The following is a 25242-nucleotide window of genomic DNA, read 5'->3' as shown; positions in this document are numbered from 1 at the left end:
AAACACGGTTGTTGGTCAGTAAATGGCCACAGGCAGTGATGGTTGCTATGGCAACTGCATAACAAATTGCATAACAACAGGAAACTGAAACGGGTGGGGGGGCGGGGAACTGAGACTAGGGTCAATGGGTGTGTGATGAAATAGGAATCCTCACGACTTTGTTCCTTTACTCTTTTTTCCTCCCTCCAACCCTACCCTCCCACTCACCCTCAAAAACAAAATAATAATAAAAGAATGAAATGAAATAACACAAGTATTAAAATCATCATCATCATCATCACCATCATTATTGTTTAACATACGTTTTCCTTGCTGGCATGGGTTGAACGGTTTGACTGGCAAGCTGGGGAACTGCATCAGGTTCCAATCTGATTTCACATGGTTTCTACAGCTGGATGCCCTTCCTAACGCCAACCACTCCAAGGGTGTAGTGGGGGTTTTTAACATGTCACCAGCACTGCTGTCAGTTATGTAACAGCATCAGCCACGACTGCGACCTCACTTGGCTTGACAGATCTTCTCAAGCACAGTATATCTTTTTCTATTCTAGGCACAAGGCCCGAAATTTTGGGGGAGGGGGCCAGTCAATTAGATCAACCTCAATACGCAACTGGTACTTAATTTATCGACCCCCGAAAGGATAAAAGGCAAAGTCGACCTCAGCAGAATTTGAACTCAGAACGTAAAGACAGACAAGATGCCACTAGGCATTTTGCACAGCGTGCTAATGTTTCTGCCAGCTCGACACCTTAAAATAATCTTTTCTACTGAAGGCACGAGGCCTTCAGTAGAAGGAGTTCAACTTTGCCTTTCAACCTTTTAGGTTCAACTTTGTCTTTCATCTTTTTGGATCTAACTTTGCCTTTCATCCTTTTAGGGTCATCCTTTTGGGGTCAACTGGATACTAAGGTTGATATAATTAACTACTGACTGCTGGTGCAGCCATCTGGTTTGCCAGTCCTCAGTCAAATCGTCCAACCCATGCTAGCATGGAAAGTGGACGTTAAACGATGATGATGACTGCTTGATCAGGTCTCTCAATTCCCTTAGGTGCTTAATTCAACTGGGTGTGAAGCAAACAAAAAGGTTACACAAAACATTAATGTTGTTCTAATCAAAAGACGGTACATAAGTCCAGTGCTTTTCTATGGTTTCTGTAAGTGTTTAGCAAATGTAACAGATAAATTCACCTCAGGACAGATCAATGGTCTACTTTAACCAAGCTTCCCAGTAAGAACTGGACTCAACGCTCTAAGACAATGAATCAAAGACTAATTTAATAATCAATTAAACCACCTCATAGTGCCTATTTACAACTATGTTCACAGGACCATTAACAAGTGTCATGGATAGACATCTTCCAGATTAATAACGAGATGAGAATCTTTCATTTAATCATCCAATGTGCTAATTTCAAATACCAGTTAATCCACAGCTAAACAGCACATGATGATGTTTAACCCATTTGTTACTGTATTTATTTTGAGATGCTCTGTGTTTCTTTCAATTATTTTAAATATAACAAAGAATTTAGTAAAATAACTTAGTTATCATTCAGCTAGTGTTAGGAACATAAATTGTGACTAAGGTTTGGTGGAAGATTTTAATTCAAAACTTTTGAAAACAAGACATTTGTACTACAGAGCTAGAGGCAATTTCAGCCAAGTTGGTAACGAAAGGATTAAAATCATTCACAAAGAAGATAAAAAATTAGAAATAAATAAAGCTATTTTCAATGTACACCTCACTTTTCAATAGTCATTATCTATCACAGGTGGGTTAGTTGGCTGGTCTGAGGTGATGAATGGAAATGAGATTCTCGGGCTGTGTGAATAAGTAACTAAACAACATCCACGAATATTTAACAAAAGATTTTATTATTGCACACAATGTAAACTGTGCTGGTCTTTTACAAATAACAACAACAATAATTACAAACTGGGAGACACATACCACTTGGGGTTTATGACAAGCTTACTGGTACAACAATCTATGTCTGTCCATTATTTACATTTGATGGATATTTGTTCTCATCTTGTTTGTTGTTAACCCTCCAGCTTTCGTCAGGTGCTTTGGGGAAATTTTGAACCTGGGTTCTCGTTCCTAACGTATTTTTCGATGTTACTATTATTATTATTATTATTCAGTAGTTTTATTTTTATAACGTGCTTTCACTTCACTACCGAGCACAGCTCTGTGTGCCTTGGGTATGTGCTGTGGTTTGCTGTGATGCTCTTATGGTTACTGTATGGAAAGTGTTTTGCATAGGATGTGTGCAGTGCCCAGTAGTGCAATTTTCTGTATGTTATATATATTTGTAAGTCCTGGTGTTTTTGTTATGTATTTGTCTGAATATTTTTTTATTATACCTAAGGCACCTACTATGATAGGAATTGTTTCTGTTTTTAGATTCCACATTCGAGTTACCTCTATTTCTAGGTCTTTGTATTTTGAAATCCCATGATAATGATGATGATGATGATGATGATGATGATGATGATGATGATGGTGATGATAGTTTTGATGATGATGATTAGCATTCTGGTTTCAATTCTCAGCTGATCCCATATATTTCTCTTACGTCATCTTCTTATCATTATATTCTTTAATCTCTCCCATATTGAGTTCTACACATCAGTCCAGTGTTAGATGGTTGCAGTAAATAGATCAGTCTGTCCACGAACCCTTTGCTCAACCTTTCTCCATATCTGGAGAGGGGGACATAAGGAATGCTCTCGTCCAGTAACCATGACAATTCTGACAGTGAAACATGGACCAATTCTAGAAGACACACACACACAGAGGAGGGTGGCAGGAGGGAAGAAGTTGAAAGTGAGAGAGAGAAAGAGAGAAACAAAGAGAAAGAGAAAGAGGGGAGAAAGAGAGAGAGAAAGAGATAAACAAAGAGAGAAACAAAGAGAAAAATACAGAGAAGAGAAAAAGAGAGAGAAAGAGAGAGAGAGAGAAAAGAAACAAAGAAAGAAATAAAATAAAGAGAAAGACAGAGGAAGAGAAAAAGAAGAGAGAAAGAAGGCGAAAAAGAGAAAGTGAAAGAGAGAGAAAGAGTGAGGACGAAAAGGGGGAAAGAGATAGAAAGACAGAAAGAGAAAGAGAAAGAGAGAGAAGAATCAGCTCAAGAACATAACTGGTATTTCCTTTATCAATTCTCAAAGGATGAAAGGTAAAAGTGACTCCAGCAAGATTTGAACCCAGAACAATGAGAACCTGAACAAATAACACAAATATTCAATACTCCAATGAGTTTGGCAATTGGCCACAATATTTGAACGATTAACCTCGTTTTTCCCATTCCTGAGGTTTATCCTTTATCAAAACAATATAAACAGTAATGAAGATAACAAAATCCAGTCGTGTTTGGGCCAGAGTTACCTTCCATACCGCCAAAGGTCAAGAAGGTGCAGTAAAACCAATTCTATATAGGGAAAAAAAAAAAAGCTTCTCCTCTTTAAAAAGTTTTCTACCAATGAAAGAAGAAAATACAGTCACATACCTTTAACTGCTTACTATCATCATAACCACGGTAACCTCCACTCGTACCACCACCACCACCACTTTGATGCAAACCTTCACAGACCGAGAAACGAATCCGAAACGGACAGCTATAGCTACGGTGGAGAGGATTTGTTTTCTTTGCCCGTTTGTGATGTGGTGTCAACCTCTTTTCATAATTCGGTAACACCATCGTTTAAAAGATGAACAACAGGTGTTCTGACTTGACTGCTCAATCTAATGATTTTCTTTTTCATACACAACAACAACAACAACAACAGCAGCAGCAACGGTAATTATATCAGTATTTCACCTTCACCTGCCACCACTGGTTGTGTCCGTGGTCAATTGAAACATGGCTTTGATTTTTTCCTGTCAGTAAAGACACCTCTCTCTCTCTCACACACACACACACACACACTGAATTTCCCTCTCTTAAAGCAGAAAGCTTGGTTGGGTGAAACTTGAGCATTCCAACAAAGTTATGAATGATGAGGACAGCTTCTGCAATCCAGGAACTCTCTCTCTCTCTCTCTAAGTCTCTCTCTCTCTCTCTCTCTCTCATTTGCTTTATTCATTTTTACATCCGCTTTTCCATTAGGCCTTTATATATATATATATATATATATATATATATATATATATATATATATATATATATATATGCATATAAACACACACACACATATATAATTTGTATATTTGTGTGTGGATACGTATGTATGAAAGCATATTCGTATGAGAGAGAGAGAGAGGGAGAGAGATGAGGAGAGAAAAAGAGAGAGAGAAAGGGAGGGAGGGAGACATATTTGCCTGCCTCCTTTGTTTCTCCTTTTCAATACTTCTAGAAACTAAACAATGCATATTCAAATATTACAGAGTGGATGGGTGTGGGTATGTGCATATATATATATATATATATATATATATATATATATATAAATGTATGTGTATTTTTTCAATATTTACAAATAACACGGAAAAAATAAACAGCTACCAGGGTAGCAAATTCCAGGTTTTGGTCGGAAGTATAAAGATTTGAATAACACCTGCATTTAACTCCATTTGTTAATTTATTTATATATCAGGTCATCTCATAAGTTCTGTCCGATTTTACCTTTTTTAAAATTGAATGAAATTTAATAGTATTTTAGAATGTCTAATGGAATTAAAAATTATTTTTATGCATTTGTGTACATTTATACTAATTACAGACCAATTACTTGTCTCCCTACAATTTACAGAATAATAGAATTAAAATTTCTTTGATTAAAACCCTTTCTAACATGGAAGTATCCACAGAGCATTTGAGGCACAGAATGCTTTATGAGTACAAAAAAGGAAACTCTGCAGCCGAAGCAACTCGAAACAGACACTCAGTTTATGGGAAAGAATGCTTGAATGAAAGAACTTGCAGAAGATGGTTTGCAAAATTCAGAAGTGGAGATTTCAGCCTTGAAGATGAAGATCAAACATCCAGTTGAGTCTGGTGATAAGGTCCTTGAGGCATTACTTGAAGAAAATCCTACATTATCAGTTGAAGAATTGGCAATAAAGCTTAGTTCAAACCATACAACTGTTCATCGTCATCTTCAACAACTCAGAAAAGTTCCTAAACTTGGAAAATGGGTGCCTCATGAATTGTCCGAAAGCAACCGCAAATCCCAAGTTGACATCTGCTCTTCTCTTCATTTCTCTCCATTTTTACAAACTCATTTCACCCTTTTTAGATAGACTTCTGACGAAAAATGGATCTTCTAACAAAATGTTAAATATTGTAAACAGTGGCTTGGTAAAAGGAAAAAAGCTCAACCACAACCGAGAAGGGAACTTTAGAGGAAAAAGGTTCTTCTCTTTATCTGGTTGGATTGCAAAGGAGTAATTCACTTTCATCCTTTGATACAAGTTCCCCTCCTCAAACGCCTTGCCCCTCTCATAATTCCTAATCTTGTGACTTACTTGGTTACCCTACGAGTGTTGGTGCCACATTAGAAACATCCAGTCCACACTGTACGTGGTTGACGTTTGGAAAGGCCAAAATCATGCCAAGACTAACCTCACTTGTGCTAGTGCCACATAAAGAGCACCGAGTCCACTCTGTGGAGTGATTGGCGTTAGGAAGGACACCCTGCCAAAACAGACACAGTAACCTTGGGTAGTTTTTATCTACTTGGCCGGCTCCTGTCAACCGTCCTATCCATGCATGAATGGAAGATGGATGCTAAATGTTGATGATGATGATACATATATATACATATATATATATATATATATATATATATATATATATATATATATATATACATATATATATATATATATATATATATATATATATATATACATATATATATATATATATATATATATATATATATATATATATATATATATACATATATATATATATATATATATATATATATATATATATATATATATATACATATATATATATATATATATATATATATATATATATATTTATATATGTATATATTTATATATATATATATATTATATGTATTATATATATATATATATATATTATATATATATATATTATATGTATTATATATATATATATATATATATATATATATATATATATATATATATACTATATGTATTATATATATATATATATATATATATATATATATATATATATATTATATATTATTTATTATTTAACTGAATGCAACACATCCATTTCTAAGTAAGCTTATACATACACACACACACGCACACGTACACACACACGCACACACACACATACGTGCACTAAAATTTCATTCATTTAAATATTCAGAAACACGACACTGATCTAAATCCTTCAGAAAGAATGTATAAAGTATTATTAAGTTTTATTTTTAGAAATATTTCAGAAGGCCACTCATATCAAATTCATGTCTGTACAAGCTACGCCAGGATTTCAACAGACAAAACAATGTAATATTTGTATAACAACTGTGAAATTATACACAAGATATTGGAAATAAGCTGTATTATAAATCACCGGATAAATATATTGAACTTGGATGACCTTTCCCATGTAAATCTGAAATGTAATTTTAGACAGTTAATCACTCAGTCAAACTTAGAATGTAAAGAGACGGTAACTAAATACCAGAAGTCATTTTGTCTGCTGCACTCACCAAATCTGTTATTCACCAACTTTCTAATATTAATAATGGGTTTGGAGAGGTGCTAATCAATATTATTGACCACAGCACTTTCCTGGTGTTTTATTTTATCGGTCCTGGAGAGACGAAAGGCAAAGCTGACCTCAGTAAGGTTGCAAAGAACCAGAGTAAATACTGCGAGGCCATAAGGATTCTGTATATCCAACAACTTAGTAATGGTGGTGGTGATGGTGAGGAGGAGGGGGGGAGCAGTGGGGCTCTTTTTTTAGCCACAAGGACCCGAGACATTGCAGACAGTACAGGAGATGAAATACACTATATGAAAGAGGAGCTTACATCAAGCAAACAGAAGTCAACAAAAATAAGACATAGCAAACAAAAAAACATTATTCATCAAAATTTCAACAAGAAAAAGTTAGACCCTAGGTAATTTGGGGGTGGGGTAGGCACCCCATAACAAAGGATCAGATTACTCTGCCACATCCAGCCTAAATGTTTAACTAGTTTTATGTTAACCTTCAGCACACTGTAGGTACATCATGTCACCATAAGAGTTTTCTCCCTTGTAGTAACAGGGCAATGGCAGGGGAAACAATTCTAGAGAAAATTCAGTGTGCTAAAGGTTAAAACTGGTCAGATCTGGCCTCTCACACCCACTCTACCATGTCATTCTAAAAATAAACAATCACATAATTGTGATATCAAGATTATGAGAAAATGCACGATTAACTCAAAACAATGTGAATAAATAAACATTACATTTGATGGAAACTAAAGGGATAAAAACATTGAACATCATTAATTTTGCCTTTCAATAAACACACAGGAAGGCAGCACCAGACTCCAATTGTCTCTTTTGGCATGGTTTCTATGACTGGATGCCCTTCCTAATGCCAACCACTTTACAGAATGTGCTGGGTGCTTTTACATGGCCCTGCACAGGCACTTTTATGCGGCACCACGCGTGCCCACATGTGTACTTTTACATGTCACACAGGCACTTTTACATGGCACAATACGAGTGCTTTTAGATGGCACCACATGGGCACTTTCACGTGGCACAACCACAAGTGTTTTACTCCACCAGAAGGATGGGTCAGCAGAAGACCAGCAATTTTGGGGGAGGGAGAAAGTCGATTTACATCGGCCCCCAGTACTCAACTGGTGCTTATTCTATTGACCTCTGAAAGGATGAAAGGTAAAGTTGAACTCATTTGAATTTGAACTCAGAATGTAAGACTGACAGAATGACATGAAACATCTTGTCTCGGATGCTAACGATTCTGCCAGGGCATCACTTTATTTTGCTTTGTAATATTGTAAACCGATTTACTTGATAACTCCTTCACCTCTGACGTACCTACCTAGGCAAAAAAAAATATTTTAGGGAGACCTATTGAGTCAAGTAAAATCAAAATCAAAATCAAATCACAATCAAATGGAAATTGTAGTTGTGGCCGATGCCAGTGCCACCTGACTGGCTCTCGTGCTGGTGGCACGCAATAAGCACCATTCATGTGTGGGTCATTGCCAGTTCCACCTGACTCGCTCCCCATGCCAGTGGCACGTAAAAAGCACCATCTAAACGTGGTCAATGCCAACTCCCCACTCTGACTGGCTCCTGTGTCAATAGCACATAAAAAGCACCATCCGAAAGTGGCTGATGCCAACTCCCCACCCCAACTGGCTCCTGTGCCAGTAGCACATAAAAAGCACCATCCGAACGTGGCTGATACCAGTTCTGCCTGACTGGTTCCCATGCTGGTGGCACATAAAAAGACCCACTACACTCTCGGAGTGGTTGGCGTCAGGAAGGGCATCCAGCTGTAGAAACCTTGCCAGATCAGATTGGAGCCTGGTGAGGCCTCCTGGCTTGCCAGTCCCCAATCAAACTGTCCAACCCATGTCAACATTGAAAACGGACATTAAACGAGGATGATGAATGATGATGATCAGAGTGTAGAGATGCTCACAAGGGTATCCCCTAGATACGTCAGAGCCGAGATATATTCTCCATCACCACAATGTTACTCCTAGCTTTTGGTTTCTTATCCATACCCTTCACCTTTAAACCAGCCATATCTGGCCTAAATATTCTACCTTTTTTATGTTAAAACCAGCCAGATTTGACCTCTCACACCTACCCAACAATGTCATTTTAAAAATAAACAATCACATCATTGAAATCTCAAATCTACAAAATATTACATGATCAATTGAAAACAATGTGAATAAACAAGTATTACATTTGACAGAGTAATCTGAATATCAGAGGGTTAATTCTATACTGTTCTATATTTAAGAGATGAGGAATTATGTACATTATTTACATTTAACGGACAAACAAGATGAGCACAAATATCCGTCTAATGTAAATAATATAATTCTATACTGTTGAAGTCATTAGAAGATCCTTCTCATGACGATCCTGACAATTTCAGGATCCATAAAGTTAATACTAGAAGCTTTCCTCTTGCCTATTCCAGTAGCATGGTTTAGTGTTTAGGCTGTTGACCCACGGGTTTAATCTCCAGACTGGATAACATTAAACTCTTGAGCAAGACACTTCACATTGTTCCAGTTCACTCTGGTGAAAAGCACTGTTCTGCTACAGAGTGGTGCTTTGTAGATTCCTAACTCAAAATCCTTCTCATGCAATTTGTTAACGGCCTTCCATGGTTGTGGTGCACTGGTGATAATTTGAAACTGGTAGGAGAAAAGGCCTGAATTCACTTCTGGTAAATTTTTAAATACATCCTTTAATGACAACAGCAAGGAGCTATCACTCTTTCATTTTTTTTTTTTTTTTTAATTTTTTTTTGTTTGTTGTAATTTATGGAAGGAACATTGCTATGATCTTACAGCTCCTACCTCCTGGAAGTGATCATGTTGATGGGGTTCGTTTTCATTATGAAGAATCATTATGCCAGTGTCTGTATGGTGAAAAGAATTCCAGAAGGCGGATGTTCTGGGAAAGAAATATTCAGCTAAGTGATTGGTGCAAGGCTTGGGAAACAAATTTAAACCAAATCCCCTTTAAATTTCACACCACCATCTTTAAAATGGAGGAATGTAGCAGATAAAGGAAAAGCTTCATCATACTTTAACACATAAAGTGCGACGGGACACGATCGTGGCTGTCAGGCACAGGTCAACAGACCATGAACGTGGTTGTCAGGCACAGGTCAACAGGCCACAAATATGGCCCAGATAGGTGCATTTAATTTATGGGCGTTTGTTGGGGTCTAATGTCACTCAAATGCTCTGATATCCCCCAGAATGCAAGAGGACTAATAGTTCAACTAACAACTTTTCAGATGATATAAAACTTGCCACCATTATATACTAAGGAGATATTTTAACTATTTTTTATTTTTTATATGTGCATAGTTGTCTCATTTTCATAAAATGTACTCAGCAGTCCATGCTATGAAAGTGCAAATCCCAGCACTTTATAGGTTAATGTCCACTTTCCATACTGACACAGGCTGGACTTAGAAGAGAAAGGAAATACTAACTTGAATATACCAGAATAGAAAGATCATCAGCGAAGGGAAACTACTCCGATATAACTTTAAACGTTGAAGGTTAATAAATTTTGAAAATCGATTCATACTTATTTTGTTTTAGAAATATTTGAAACATAATATATTTTGAAAACAGAATTATAAATATCATATCTCGATATGTAAACTCAAAAGGAAACTTGAGAAAATATTTAATACAGACACAAGCAGTATTAATACCAAAAGGTAATATTTATCCCCATTTAAAAGTGGATATTGTGTTAGAACACAGGATACTGTTATAATTATCATGAGAGAACTTCTCATATAGATTTATGGTGCATATAGGTACTCGAGTTTATATGGCTAGCAGGAGATAATTTTCTGCCATTGCCACTGGGACTACCAGATCATGTGATTTCAGCCTTCCTTGACCTTGTCAATGGTAGACACCTGGAAGCTGGAGATAGCAACAATTTCTCTGCTAGCATTATACATAAAATTTCAGTGCCTAATCAGGCACTGGCATTGCAAATAGCCAGTGGGATTATTACAAAATAACAGCTGCAAAAGCAGTATCAATACCACCACCATCATCATTTAACATCCGCAGCTCCCATGGTGGTGGCACGTAAAAAGCACCATTCAAGTGTGGCCATTGCCAGTGCTGCCTGACTGCAGTTAGAAAAGCATCAGTTTGAACTGAAGGTATGAAAAGAGAGAGAAAGTGAGAGAGAGAGAGAGACAGACAGACAGAAAGAGATTAACTATTGAAGTTTTAAACAGATGAGTAGCATTTGGGTATCTTTTTTGCAATGCTAAAGTAAGGCTTAGTTTCAAGAAAGGAGACACCCACTGAGAATAGTAACTAAACAAAGTTAGTGTGAAGTTGTTTAGCAATATTAAGCATCGGGAAATCCATGAAGCATTTCAATCTTTCTGAGTCAGGCTTCAGAGAATTATTTTCTATTTTATATCCTTGGTAACAAATGGATATTTGGGGAAGAAGATATTTGTCATTGCTCAATGTAATCCTGTGTCTCTTAGCAACTGAAATAAAGTGGAACAAGTTTCCATAATGCTTCTCAATAATTCTGCAAATGACAATAATATCATCAAGACAAGCACCAATTCCTTTGATGTCACTGTTAGTAAATTATTCTATCCACCAATCTTTGAAAAATGCTTACATTTACACAAAAGATTAATCTTGTAAACCTGAATAAGATTCCATCAGCTTGCAATGCTTTTATGATAATTGTGGAGTGGAATCTGGTAATATCCTACTTTCAGATCCAGTTAATAGTAGAATTTAAAGTTAGGTAAAGAACACAAGAACTCTTTAAATTTAGGAAGTGAATATGCATCCAGAAAACAGTAGCATTTGCAAATAGTCAATTCCAAGATGTTAACTAGTTTCGGACCGCTACAACTTGTCTCTCCTTGGAGTGACTGAGGGATCCATATTACTATCAAGAAACTGATTAGTCTTTTCATCAAAGAGAAAAGGTGAGATTCAGTAGCAAAGATGTCACCAATGTAGGAACAAGTATGGGGACAGATTTCTTGTAGTGGTACCTCGTTTTTAAATGTAACACAGTTATGTCATTTAAGAAAGTTATGTCCAAGAATTAAAGGGAAAGAAACAACATAGGCACCTTTCCCTACAACAAAAGGGGACAAAAAAAACAAGTAGATGTATAAAATTTAGAAAGATATATTTGAAGTCACAATTAAGATGTTGAAAGATTCTTGCCAAATCATAGGCACAGGAGTGGCTGTGTGGTAAGTAGCTTGCTTACCAGCCACATGGTTCTGGGTTCAGTCCCACTGTATGGCACCTTGGGCAGGTGTCTTCTACTATAGCCTTAGGTCAACCAAAGCCTTGTGACTGGATTTGGTAGACAGAAACTGAAAGAAGCCCGTCATATATATATATATGTGTGTGTGTGTGTGTGTGTGTGTGTGTGTGTATGTATATGTATATGTATATGTGTGTGTTTGTCCCCCCAACATCACTTAACAACCGATGCTGGTGTGTTTACGTCCCCGTAACTTAACTGTTCGGCAAAAGAAACCGATGGAATAAGTACTAGGCTAACAAAGAATATGTCCTGGGGTTGATTTGTTCAACTAAAGGTGGTGCTCCAGCATGGCCGCAGTCAAATGACTGAAACAAGTAAAAGAATAAATCAAGTAAAGATTTAGCTATATATACACTGATGATGATGACGATGATGCATGGAGAATGTACGTGCATATTATTCCAGAACAAACTTCAAGCAGCATAATACCAGCCACTACATGTGCAGTCACTTCGTCAACATATCCAGACACATCAACTAGCCTCCAAACAAACATACACATCTAAAAGTAACAGCATCGATAACCTCATTGTTCTAAACACTGTCGGAATGCACCAGCAATGCTAAAATGAACATTAAACATTACACTCTAGTCAAGCCCACAAGTGGTCCCCACGAGAACATGCAGAGAACAAGGATATCCTGTATGCAATACGTTTGAAAAGAGGCAATAGCTACGGCAGTACTGACGTCAGGCTAATTAACAATAACATTTAATACGATAATTGGCCATGTCAAACAGTCCCATGACAACTCATGAAAAACTAGTACTTGTAGGAGTGTACGGTCTAGTTTCGCTTCAGTCAGAGGCAATTGCAACGATGGATCTGTGGATCAAATTCGTTCGATCAACAATTTAAATGTCGTAGTTATGGTCGATCGAGGCTGACCTGGGATGAAACCACACAATGATTAGGTCTCATCATTTTGGAGTTAATAAACTAAGTCAAAATAACACAAAGGATTTGTATTAATCAGTTGAAACTCCTGTTATTAAAGGACGAACCTGTTGCTAGATAAAAGAAATAGTTATTTCACACAATACATAATGTCAAAGTATTTGGCTGATCGCAAGACATGTTTTTTTCTGTGCTTCTACAATCCAATCGTTCCATCTTTTTCTTTTTTGTGAGGTTTCCATTGAGTGCATAATAAAGACAGATCTTACCGTGACACCATCAGAGGTTTTAAAACAAATCTTGAAAGGAGTAGAGAGCTTCTGTGCGGTTGAAAGTCTTTCATTTGGCGGTTGAACTATCGGTTTCGGTACCCAATGCATATTAGGACCCGCCATTTTTGGTCACGTGATGTAAACTAAACCGTTACTAATGTGATTTGTGAAATGTCTGCATACATGTTCGTATGTGGTGCTTGTGTAAATAAACCTAATTCTAGCGTTGTATGTGTTTATAAGCTGTAAATCTGTATTCGATACCATGTGTCACATGTATAAGTGAACTTATGTCTTTATAGATTATCTTTGTGCGAATTTTATGTTGAATGTTTGAAGTTATAAATATACAAGAATTGCACCACCTGAAAATTTCTATGTCCCTGTTAGATAATTATATATATGATATTATAAGTATATATATATATATATATAAGTAAATGTATGTGTATATTCATTCGCAAGTGCGTAGACATCAGCTAAAGATTTAAAATGCTTGTTTATCTTCCTTTTGTATCTACAACAACGGTGAGTAGCAACAGATGCGACAAGCGATATGGGAGGTAACTCTAACGGAACTTTAGGATTTCAAAAACAAACAAAAACAAAGTCATTCTGTGTCTCTTTTAAGATAGCCTACCAAATGCATTATAACAAGCCTATATTATCTCTTTATATTTTTCCCGGGTCTATTTGATCCTCTTACATTTTTCTTTTTCTGGTGGCTGCCGGTGATGAATCTGGAGGGCTTGAGTTGAGTTCTGTATTCGGAGAAGAGTTTGTGCCAGTGGAACCCAAGCAGTCGCTCTCTCCTGAGGGACGCCCCTACAGATTAATCATAGGACAAGCGATTTCATGTTTGATTTTCCTTTTTGTTTCATAAAACAGTTTTGTGTGGTTGTTGTTGCAGTTGTTGCTGTTCATCTTAATAATAATAACAATTGTTGTTGGCACTCCGTCGGTAGCGACGACGAGGGTTCCAGTTGATCCGATCAACGGAACAGCCTGCTCGTGAAATTAACGTGCAAGTGGCTGAGCACTCCACAGACACATGTACCCTTAACGTAGTTCTCGGGGATATTCAGCGTGACACAGAGTGTGACTAAGCTGACCCCTTTGAAATACAGGTACAACAGAAACAGGAAGAAAGAGTGAGAGAAAGTTGTGGTGAAAGAGTACAGCAGGGTTCACCACCATCCCCTGCTGGAGCCTCGTGGAGCTTTAGGTGTTTTCGCTCAATAAACACTCACAACGCCCAGTCTGGGAATCGAAACCGCGAGTCCGTTGCCCTAACCACTGGGCCATTGCGCCTCCACAATAATAATAATAATAATAATAATAATATTATAGAAAGGATTGAGGTAACTCCTCCTGAAGATATAGAGTCAAAATTAAAAGAAGAGTGCCATTTGTTATCTTGTGAACAATATTTCGACATCTCGCGTGTCTTCAACTGGTTCAAAAAATAAATTTGTCAATCTACTTCATTTTGGTTAATATAGAAAGGATTGAGGTAACTCCTCCTGAAGATATAGAGTCAAATGATAATAATGAAATTATTGTGTACAGTGCTCAGGTGCATTACAACTTCTTCTTCTTCTTCTTCTTCTTGTTTCACCTCTCTGAGCTCTCGGTCTCGCTCCGGTTAATTCTGTGAGAACGGACAGCATGCTGTTGTCAAGGGTCTCACAAGGTCTCTTTCCTCAAATTATAAGATTTGGTAACTCGATGTTAAGTACCGAGGAAAATATTAACCCCCAACTATCAATCTCAAAATCCTAGCTGTCCCCAATAAAGCAGTTTTTTTTTTCTTTCTTTTAGCAAGTTCTACCCTCATATCGCGAGCTGGCAGAATCGTTAGCATGCCGAGCACAATGCTTAGTGGCATTTCGTCCATCTTCATGTTCTGAGATTAAATTCCGCCAAGGTCGACTTTGCCTTCCATCCTTTCGGGGTCGATAAAGTGAGTACTAGTTAAACACTGGGGTCGATGTAATCCACTGGTCCCCTTCCACAAACATGCTTCCCGTGTGCCAAAATTTGAAACCATTATTATTATTATTATAACAGGAAAGAAAAGGACAACAGTAACTGTTAATTTCCTTCAAATCTTCATTTAGCAGGTGACTTTCTGTATATCTTGTTCTGGAAGCTGATACTGTGCCCACGTTCTTTACAAGTCCCCGGAAGCTGATGAGATGAATGCAGTTGATGCGACATAAATATACCAAGTTGAGAATGAGAATAGTGGTTCGTGCAGGGTGGTTATTGGTGACGCAAAGAGAAGCGTGAGTGTCGGTCTGGATGCAGGTTTCACGAAACGAGCTAACTCTAAGAAGCAGAGACTAAACTAGTAATGGTGGGAAAGAAACGATAAGGAGGCAGCACGTGTGTTGATAAATAACTTCCTGCCATTCAGTTGGGGGAGGTCTTTTTTTTTCTTTTAATAAGGTGTCCAAAATGTGCAGATGAGTAAGTAACAATCTGTAGTAACGCTGTGCGCATGCGTAGTCTCACGCATGCGTGGAATTCAACAACCAAGCTTTCCCGCTTTGATCTGTCTCTTTCTTGCTGGCCAGCGATTGAGCAAGGACGTGTTTAGCTGTCTCTCTCCATCTTTCGAACTTACGCTCGACAGCTCGCTTACATTTACATACCAACGTCCCAACAACCATGCTCACACACACAGAAGCTGTAACAACAAACAAGAGCTAATGATGTATATATTAACCACCTTAAATAAATAATTGTTATGTTGATAGTCTGGAGTTCAGCGTTCCGTTAATTTCTAATATTATATAGGAAAGTCAGGATACATCTAATGATGTATAACCCACTTTCCTATAAAGTGGTGACCCCGACGTGATTCGAACACGCAACCCGCTGAGCTACAATAACCCACTTTCCTATAAAGTGGTGACCCCGACGAAAGAAAAAACGCAGCATGGATTCTGGACTACCAACCTATAACTGGTGAACCTGACTAAAGAACAAATGCGGCCATGGAGACTGAACTACTAACCAGCATCATCGTCATGACCAACACGATTCTACGATTACTACGCCACCAACATCTCCAACCATAGTCAACACGACTTTCTATGTACACCGAACTAAATCACCGAGGCAAATCTCTCTCTTCGATTCTGTTAGGTGACTTAGCTTCACCACGATAATAAACAGACAAGAATTACAGCCTGCGATACTTCCAATTGTGTACTCAAGAACTTGGTATAAAACTCTCACGTGTACTGACTTTCTATCTGCTGTGATATCTCACATACATATAGATGGCCTGTCTTTTATTATGTTCTTATATGTCGCATTCACACTCTCACATACACATACATCTTTTATACCACACTAAATATCACTTGTTATTCATTTCACACGGTTGTTTTTTCTATCGTCTCATTACTGGCTATTTATGTTATCGTAGTATAACATAATTATTTGTATATCATCTTTGATATATTATTTTGTGTTCGACCGTGTGACACGTTTAAATAAAAGGAGTCCTCTGTTTTTCCATTCGTCACCATTTCTCCTGTTTGAGTTCGCACGGTCGTTCTTTCATCTTGGGTTAAGAAAATTTTTTCTTCGAGGTTTTCGCTAATGGTCGTACAGAGATTTGTCTGTCGACCGTCTGTAAAAGCGAACCTCTTCAAACACCATCATCACCGAGTAGCCTTTTCGCCACCAGCTTCGTTCAACCAAGATTACCACCGCGACGACAACAACTACTACTACCAACTACAAGCATTCCCCCGATGTCGCCAAGTTTCAACAGGACATCATTACCACCACACATACAGAACACAGCTATATTACAGTTCCTGCGCCGACGTCTTCTCCATCAATGTACAGTCTACCACAACGTCGTGCGCCAACAACCCCACCACCAGGGACACACCAGATAACTCTTATACGAACTGGATATATAGTTTTTTGTCTCTACAAACACTTTTACTATGTTCTGTTTTTTTTTTCTCACACACACACTTGTGCACTCATACATTTTCTTTCCTTTCAGTAAAAACAAACACTCAGACTTTTACATTCCGTGATTCCAGTTCCTGGACAGTAGTCATCACGATTTGTTTTCTCATTGTCTCATTTGTTTTTTACTAGGTGGCATTTACTGCCCATATTGCATGTTTTTCTTTCATTCCTTCAATTTGTACATTGCATGCATGTATCACACGAGTGTACATTTCATTTCTTTCATTATTCTTTGTGTGTGTTTGTGCTACATCTTGTGGGTGGTTTTCAGTGGCCATCCTGCCTCAGGCGTACCAACAGATTTATATTATCGTGCGTTCCGCACTGGCAAGGGAGCCCTGTAGTAACGCTGTGCGCATGCGTAGTCTCACGCATGCGTAGAATTCAACAACCAAGCTTTCCCGCTTTGATCTGTCTCTTTCTTGCTGGCCAGCGATTGGGCAAGGACGTGTTTAGCTGTCTCTCTCCATCTTTCGAACTTACGCTCGACAGCTCGCTTACATCTACATACCAACGTCCCAACAACCATGCTCACACACACAGAAGCTGTAACAACAAACAAGAGCTAATGATGTATATATTAACCACCTTAAATAAATAATTGTTATGTTGATAGTCTGGAGTTCAGCGTTCCGTTAATTTCTAATATTATATAGGAAAGTCAGGATACATCTAATGATGTATAACCCACTTTCCTATAAATCTACTATGGGTCTCATGTGAGCTTTCTGGAAACCTCAAATGGTAAAATCGCTTTTCTTTTTCCTTCGGAATATGAATAAAATACTGCGTAACTGAGATTTCAACTGTCTCGAACAATAGACTTACATTTTTATATGAAGGAACTCGTTGAACTCGTTTCTACTGAAAAATAACAAAGGTACAAATCTAGAGAAGAAAAATAAAAGATGGACAAGACAATAGAGAGCCAACAAAGTTCTTTAATTTATAATATCTGCTCCGCGTGTTTCTGTATTCAAAACCAACTTCGGTTGTTGAAAATGATTACCTATAGAATATTTATATCTATTGAATAAATTATACTCTTTCTCTCGGTCAAAAGAAACTATGAAATAACCAGGATAATGACTTCTTGTGTGCGCAGGAAGGAAAGTAGGGCCACCCCAATTACTCTTACAGTGAAGTGCGAAACGTTTCGAACATATTTCCTCCATCGCTTTCGTTGCATCGCGTTCTGTTCATGGTTGACATGGAGTGGATTTTGGAAGTTGGTCTCCCCATCTACCACTGGGGCAGCGTAGGTTTCTTTTCCCATGTACCATACCTTCCAAATAGATCATGAAAGCCACAAGTTAACCACTTGATACGGCCAAACAAATTGTAGGGATTTGCATTTAACTTTACTAAATGTAGTGTCATTTCTTGTAGAATTAGTATTTTAATAGCCAGTTAAATGCTTATTAGAAATAAATCTCACGTGGTTTTGAAATACTTTAATTGCTGTTGTTTTTCGGACCAAGTTATGCAGTTTAATCCATACGTCAATAATGGGACAATCTAAATGTTATATAAACATAAGCTGCAAATTTATTGGAAGCTTTATTTTCCTTGATCAAAGCAATTATAAATCTGACATCCCCCGCCTTTTCACAGAAAGTTTATCACAGACTTTCAACTCCGAAGTCGCCCTTCACATTACGACTGTGGCTCCCCCCCCCCCCCCCGAGCGCCCACAATGAGATTCCCTTGCTGGCTCATGAAATGCATCAGCTTCCCAGTCGAGAATAATCCACCACTCAAACTTTATATACCGTCATCATTATTGTGGAATATCTTATATCAAAACTACTTTAGAATTAAATGGGTTTTTTCTGTGACTTAGCCAAAGAGGATAGGCACCGCCCATGGCTGTTTTCAAAGCTTCTGGAATTACTGAGAGGAAGTTTCCTTTCAGAATACCGGAGATCTGGTTAGAGATCTGTTTCAAATTTAAGGACCGCTACAGTTTCATGTAAAGGCGTTATTTATTTCGAAAAGGAAACAAAATAATGAGACTGTTCAGGCGTTTGCAGAAGGTGCGCAGGACATCAGTGAAGAGATTTCACATTAACCGTCTTTAAGTATCAAGAGACTTTCTTTTTGCTTAATGAAACTCAATGTGATGAAATTTTTAATCAAAACAAACATTTGTTTGCGAGAGATTATCAGATTATGGTCTATTTCAACAGTAGATCTAACGTAAGGGTGTTTTCAAAGGTAAATATTTAAAAATTCAGTTTGGAAGTATAGATGTAACCATATCGTTCCGGGTTCAGTCCCACTGCGTAGGACCTTAAGCAAATGTCTTTTGCTAAAACTCCGGATTGACTATACCTTTGTGAGTAGATTTGGTAGACGGAAACTAAAAGAAGCTCGTCGTACATACATACATACATACATAATGAATGAAGGAAACGGAAAATAGAGTTAGCGCATTGTGACCAGCGGTGTATAACGGCATCTGATGTCTAATTGATACTGTGATGCGTGCGTGTGTGTATTTCTTTGAGTTTGTGTCTGTTCCCACCACCCCACCGCTTGACAACTGGCTCTGGTTTGATTACGCCCCCGTAACTTAGCGGTCCGGCAAAAGACGTTGATAGAATTAATACCAAACTTAAAAATAAAATCAGCACTGGCATCGATTTATGCGACTAAATTCTTCAAAACGACTGCAATCAAATAACAGAAACAAGTAAAAATAAATTCATTTTGTTCGCTTGAAGTCCCTGTGTGACAGTGGTCGTTGTGTGAGACTCTTCAACGCTTAAACACTTGTAGTTTTGTTAACTCAAGACATTTCACGCGTCCAGACTTTCAGGTGAGAAATTTATTATTTAACGATTCAAATAACTGGATTTCAACCATTCTGTTATATATATATATATATATATATGTGTGTGTGTGTGTGAAATTAGTAATCGTTATACAGGAAAGGAAACATTTCAAGGCACAAACACATCCCCAATGTTGTATGTGTTGATCACAAATTGTAATAAGCAAACCTGTACAAATGAACCCCTGTCCAGTTAAATGATGAGGAAATCAAATTACGATATTTTGAGAATAAAGTGAAACATGTGAACATGAAGGTGACTGAATGGTAACAATAAAAACATTTACATTAATATAACAAAAGGTGATGAGTGCAGAGAAAAAGATGCAAAAATGAAACTAAAACCAACACTGTCTATGAATTGACAAAATATCGTTATTTGATTTCATCACCATTTTACTGGACAGGATGAAGTATTTTAATTTTGAGGGCTGTCTACCTGTCTTAACTATTGTTACTTATTAAAGTAACAGGTGTGTCTCTGGGCGTAGCACTAACGTCTTCATCCAGATACCGGATTTAGATAACTCTTAGTTTTTTTTCCCTCCAATTTTCTTCTGCTAGTTTCAGTGTGATTGAATCTTTGCTTATTTGCCTTCTAGGCTAATGAGGTACTTTGCATACTCAACTAAATTAAAGAATGCCATTTAATCTGTATCTTTTGATCTGGTTACCAATAATAATGAGTCCGAGCAAGGTTGTTTATGGAAGACCAGCAGTTGCCCCTGCATACCAGCCTCTCCTCTCCATGCCACCAGTGTTATCCTAGGGAAGGGCAAAGACTGATACAGCTTGGCACCTGTGACATCGCAACTCATTTCTACAGTTGAGTGAACTAGAGCAACGTTAACTAAAGTGTCTTGCTCAAGAAGATTGTTAAAATAGTTTTAATATCAGTTTATCTGTACTTGGATCGATCTGGAGTATGTTATCGTGACACTCCTAGATAGGGTTGCTAGCCTGAGTTATAGGCAGCATATCTAGTTTCAATCCCAGTTAACGGAAAATTGTTCTGATTCAATTATCTCTTAGTTTATTAAAATCTGTTAGTTTTATCAATTTGTAATTTTATGACTGAAAGGCTTTTTTTTCTTTTCTGATTGAAGCAAAATTGTCTGTGGTGGTTCTCATCTTAATTCTTTATGCTCTCACAGTTTTTATTTCATCTTGTAGGCGATGCCATATTTATACTATGACCAAACCGGAACACACACCTTTCCCATCGCCTGAAAGAGCTATTTATGGATTTGCTCTCTATCTGGGTTCTTTTATCTGCATTGGTGAGTTTACTTCCATTTTGTAAACAGGCTAATTGTCTGTTTCTTTACTAATTACAATCTCATTTCCAGTTTATTATTGTGTATCAGACAAATTGTCTTGTGCTAGTTACATCCCATTACATTCTGGGTTCAAATCTTGATGAGATCATCTTTGCCTTCATGATTATGTTTCTGGAGTTTGTATAATAAAAACTGGTACTCTAAGAAGTTCTAATTGGTCTGATCAACGGAACAGCATGCTTGTGAAATTAACATGCCAGTGACAGTGCTCCACAGTTTGTATGTTGTCATCAGAATTGTGCACTTGTTGTAGCTGAGGTACTTAACTCTTAAACAGCCCAGTCTATCTAACTGCAAATAAGTTCCACACCAAAGGAACAACTCACTACTGTAAGCTGTAACTCTAAATACTGACTAGGGTAAAGACCCTCATTGGTCATGAATGACCATGGGATTGCATCTAGAAAGTTCCCCTCTCAGGCACAAGTCCAGGCAAGGTTGTTTATAGAAGACCAGTAGTTGCCCATGCACACCAGCCTCCCCTCTCCATGCCACCGATGTTATCCAAGGGAAACGCAAAGGGGCTGATACAGCTTGGCACCTGTGACATCACAACTCATTTCTACAGATGAGTGAACTGGAGCAACGTGGAATAAAATATCTTGCTCAAGAACACAACAAACACATATCCCTGTCCAGGAATCAAACTCACTACCTCATGATTGAGAGCCCGACATTCTAACCACTGACTAGTGTTTCATTAATTTACTGTTGTGAGTTCAATTCTACATGCAACAAAGGTACCCCATGATAGATTGGTATCCTATTCAGAGTGAGATTCATCTCATTTCATTAATGCCAAAAGGACCAGAGATACACACTGACCAAGTGGATTGGTTTAGGTAAGATATCTGGAGTTGCTTGGCTCCATAGCTTCTTGATTCTTAAACAGCCTTGAAATAATGATTTTTTCAGTATTTTATCAATGTAATATGAGAATGAACATCAGTAAATAAGACTTGATGCAAATTACTGAATCAGTAAGATGTCTGGTTTTCAATAAGGACTGGCAAGCCAGAAGGCTGTATCAGATTAGAGCCTGGTGCAGCCTCCTGGCTTGCCAGTCCTCAGTCAAACCGTCCAACCCATGCCAGCATGGAAAGTGGACATTAAACGATGACGACAATGATGATGATGATGGGTTCCCATTGCTTGAGCTGGGCTTTGCACCTTTGAAAATACACTTAGCTCTAAATCAGTTCCATTGACATGGCTATCAGAAACATTAGCACATCAGACAAAACCAAAACGCTTAGCAACATTTCTTCCAGTTATTTTACATTCTGAGTTTGAATCCTGTCAACGTTGACTTTGCCTTTCAAATTTTCAGGGTTGATAAAATGATTACCAGCCAAATACTGAGGTTGATGTAATCAACTTGCCTCCCCCTCTAAAAGTTGCTGGCCTTTTGCTGAAATTAGAAAGAATTAATATAGTTGTAAATAGTATTAGATGGTGGTGGTGGGTGTTGTGGTGGTTTACAGCTGACCCATACAAGGAGTAGCAGTTGTAGTACTGTATAAAACTTGAATGTCTTATTAGCAGGCTGCATCGAATTCTTATTGTCCCATGATAACAGGTGAGAAAATAATATAATCCACCAGCATGGCTACCTCTAGATGCAACTTTGTGTTGCACAGATATAAGCTCTGAATATATTTCCTCAAAGAAACCTTGTGTAGCCATTTATACGACCTGTGTTTATATATTCCTCTATTTTCAGCCCTTTACATTGGTTGGGCCTTTATTCCTGACGGTTACCTCCATTCTGCAGGATTAACGTATTATCCTCAAAAGTAAGTTCTATTCATTGATTTGTATTTGTGTTCTGTAAGCAATGTCAGTCCCTGGGTAAAATAGCTCCCATCACCTGAGATTCTGTTTCTACCTACAACCAGTCTTAGGCAAGTTACGTACATCACAACTCCCATTTTACATTGAAGATAGTAAAGCTTATCAAACGACACTGAATTTCTTCCTCTTTCTACAAATACTTGTTTGCTGTGTTAATGTGTTTATCACTTGAAGACTGCCTTGGCATCAAACTCAACACAAGAGACAAACTCTCAGTTTCATTTTCTATATATATATATACATACATACATACATACATATATATCAATATTCTTCTTGCTCAACAGTGTTAGAAAAACCTCTGGTAATTCCATTAAGTTCTTTTTAAGCATTCCTGAATTACAAAGTTTGAAGTTGAATCTAAAATTTGGACAATTTTGCTGGTACACTCGATATATATATATATATATATATATATATTGTCCAGTGGAGGCACGTGGGTTAGTGGTTGGGGTGTTTGGTTCACAATCCTAAGGTTGTGAGTTCAATTCCCAGTGAGTGTTAATGATCTTGAGCAAGACACTGTATTTCACACTCAACTGGTGGAAATGAGCAGAACCTGTATTTCAAAGGGGCCAGCCTTGTCACATTCTGTGTGCCATGTTGAATCTCCCTTAGAAATATGTCGAGTGTCCGTCTGCCTGTGAAGTGCTCGGCCACTTGCACATTAATTCCATGAGTAAGCTGTTCCATTGATTGAATCAATTGGAACCCTTGTCGTCATAACAGTCATATTGTTCAAGACAGACCAGTTCAGTAACTGTGACTGAATTGTTGTACTCCTTGATACCTCAGACCCATATAATTCATTACTTGAATAGTAACAGCAACAATAATATTAAAGAAGAAGCAATCAATATTTTCTCCTCAAAACTAAACAGGATTTTGTCTTTTATTGATGGAAATAAATCTTATGTATTACTGTTTCATGATCTATTTTTTATTTTTCTTCTTTCAAGGTATTGGGCTGTTGCAATTCCTGCCTATATCATAATGATCGTTCTTCTTGGCTATTTAGCATATTTTGCCATTGTTTTCATAAGCACTGAAAACTTAGACTCCCTCAATACCATCACAGGTAAGAAATACTTTATTAATACAAAGAATTAATCAAATCTTGTTGTCAAGTTTGTCTCTAGGGTGAAAGTTTCTGTAGTTTGTATGTTGTCATTGGTGTTGTACACTGATCAAAGCCCAGATCATCATCGTCTAACATCTGCTTTCCATGCTAGCATGGGTTGGACGATTTGACTGGTGAACCAGAAGGCTGCACCAGTCTCCAATCTGATCTGGCAAAGTTTCTACAGCTGGATGCCCTTCCAAATGCCAACCACTCAGAGAGTGTAGTGGGTACTTTTTACATGCCACCAGCACAAGGGCCAGTCAGGCGGTTCTGGCAACGACCATGCTCAAAAGGTATTTTTACATGCTACCTGCATGGGAGCCAGTCCGGCAGCACTGGCAACGACCACGCTAAAATGTTGGTTTTCACGTGCCGCCGGCACATGTGCTGGTAAGGCGACGCTGGCAACAATCATGCTCGAATGGTGCTTTTTACGCGTCACCAGCACGGGAGCCAATCCGTAGCCCTGGCAACGATCACACTCGGATGTGAGTTTAACGTTTCACTGGCACGAGTGCTAATACACATATATTGGCATTTAACTGTTTCTATTTCGATATATATATATATAAACAGAATGTTTTATTGCAGAAAATGGTATTAAAATTGGAAGCCTGCTTTATTTTCCTTTTCTTGTTTTCTTTTGCAGACAAATATGCCTTGTGCAAAAGTGAAGAAAATATTGTAGAGAATTCCATACCAAATATTTATGATATAAGTGTTTCTGAAGTAACTAGAAAATATTATTTAAATGGAGAATCAATTAATTAATAAAACTAATTTAAAACAGAGACCAATGAGTTTATGTTTAAATCTTCACTGGTGAACACCATTACCTCCGGTTATACGACGAACCAATGTTATTTTCATCATCTGACAGCATTCATGG

General features: G+C 37.7%; 2 protein-coding genes across 4 annotated transcripts in view; one reads left to right on the top strand and one right to left on the bottom strand.

Annotated features, from left to right (window-relative positions):
* The window catches only part of LOC106880142 (nephrocystin-4), a 130201-nt gene extending 116767 nt beyond the window's left edge, over window positions 1–13434 (bottom strand). For both annotated transcript variants that reach the window (XM_014929973.3, XM_014929974.3), the window contains exon 1: window positions 13196–13434. In XM_014929973.3, coding sequence (XP_014785459.2) covers window positions 13196–13321 — 126 coding nt within the window. In that variant the 5' untranslated portion in view covers window positions 13322–13434. The remainder of the gene's footprint in view (window positions 1–13195) is intronic.
* Window positions 13435–19876: 6442 nt separating this feature from the next.
* On the top strand, window positions 19877–25144 carry LOC106880137 (phosphatidylinositol N-acetylglucosaminyltransferase subunit P). Of its 2 annotated transcripts, none has more exons than XM_014929966.3 (5): window positions 19877–20021; window positions 21210–21316; window positions 23100–23172; window positions 24190–24308; window positions 25003–25144. In XM_014929966.3, the coding sequence occupies exons 2-5, from the start codon at window positions 21229–21231 to the stop codon at window positions 25122–25124; spliced, it is 402 nt and encodes a 133-aa protein (XP_014785452.2). In that variant the 5' UTR covers window positions 19877–20021; window positions 21210–21228; the 3' UTR covers window positions 25125–25144. The 2 variants fall into 2 exon arrangements, with proteins under 2 accessions (XP_014785452.2, XP_052827993.1); XM_052972033.2 differs by having other exon boundaries at window positions 19922–20021; window positions 21191–21316.
* Window positions 25145–25242: the final 98 nt, after the last annotated feature.

Source organism: Octopus bimaculoides, chromosome 12 (assembly GCF_046866305.1).
Source record: "Octopus bimaculoides isolate indiv1 chromosome 12, ASM4686630v1, whole genome shotgun sequence".
In the NCBI taxonomy this organism is placed as follows: Eukaryota; Metazoa; Mollusca; class Cephalopoda; order Octopoda; family Octopodidae; genus Octopus; species Octopus bimaculoides.
This window is presented reverse-complemented; position numbering and strand designations above follow the sequence as displayed.

Bases quoted from the DNA above. Each gene is read 5' to 3' on its own strand.
- LOC106880137 (XM_014929966.3), top strand. From the start codon at position 21,229: ATGACCAAACCGGAACACACACCTTTCCCATCGCCTGAAAGAGCTATT. The intron at 23,173-24,189 runs GTAAGTTCTATT...TCTTCTTTCAAG, and splicing joins TTAACGTATTATCCTCAAAA to GTATTGGGCTGTTGCAATTC. The intron at 24,309-25,002 runs GTAAGAAATACT...TTTCTTTTGCAG, and splicing joins CTCCCTCAATACCATCACAG to ACAAATATGCCTTGTGCAAA.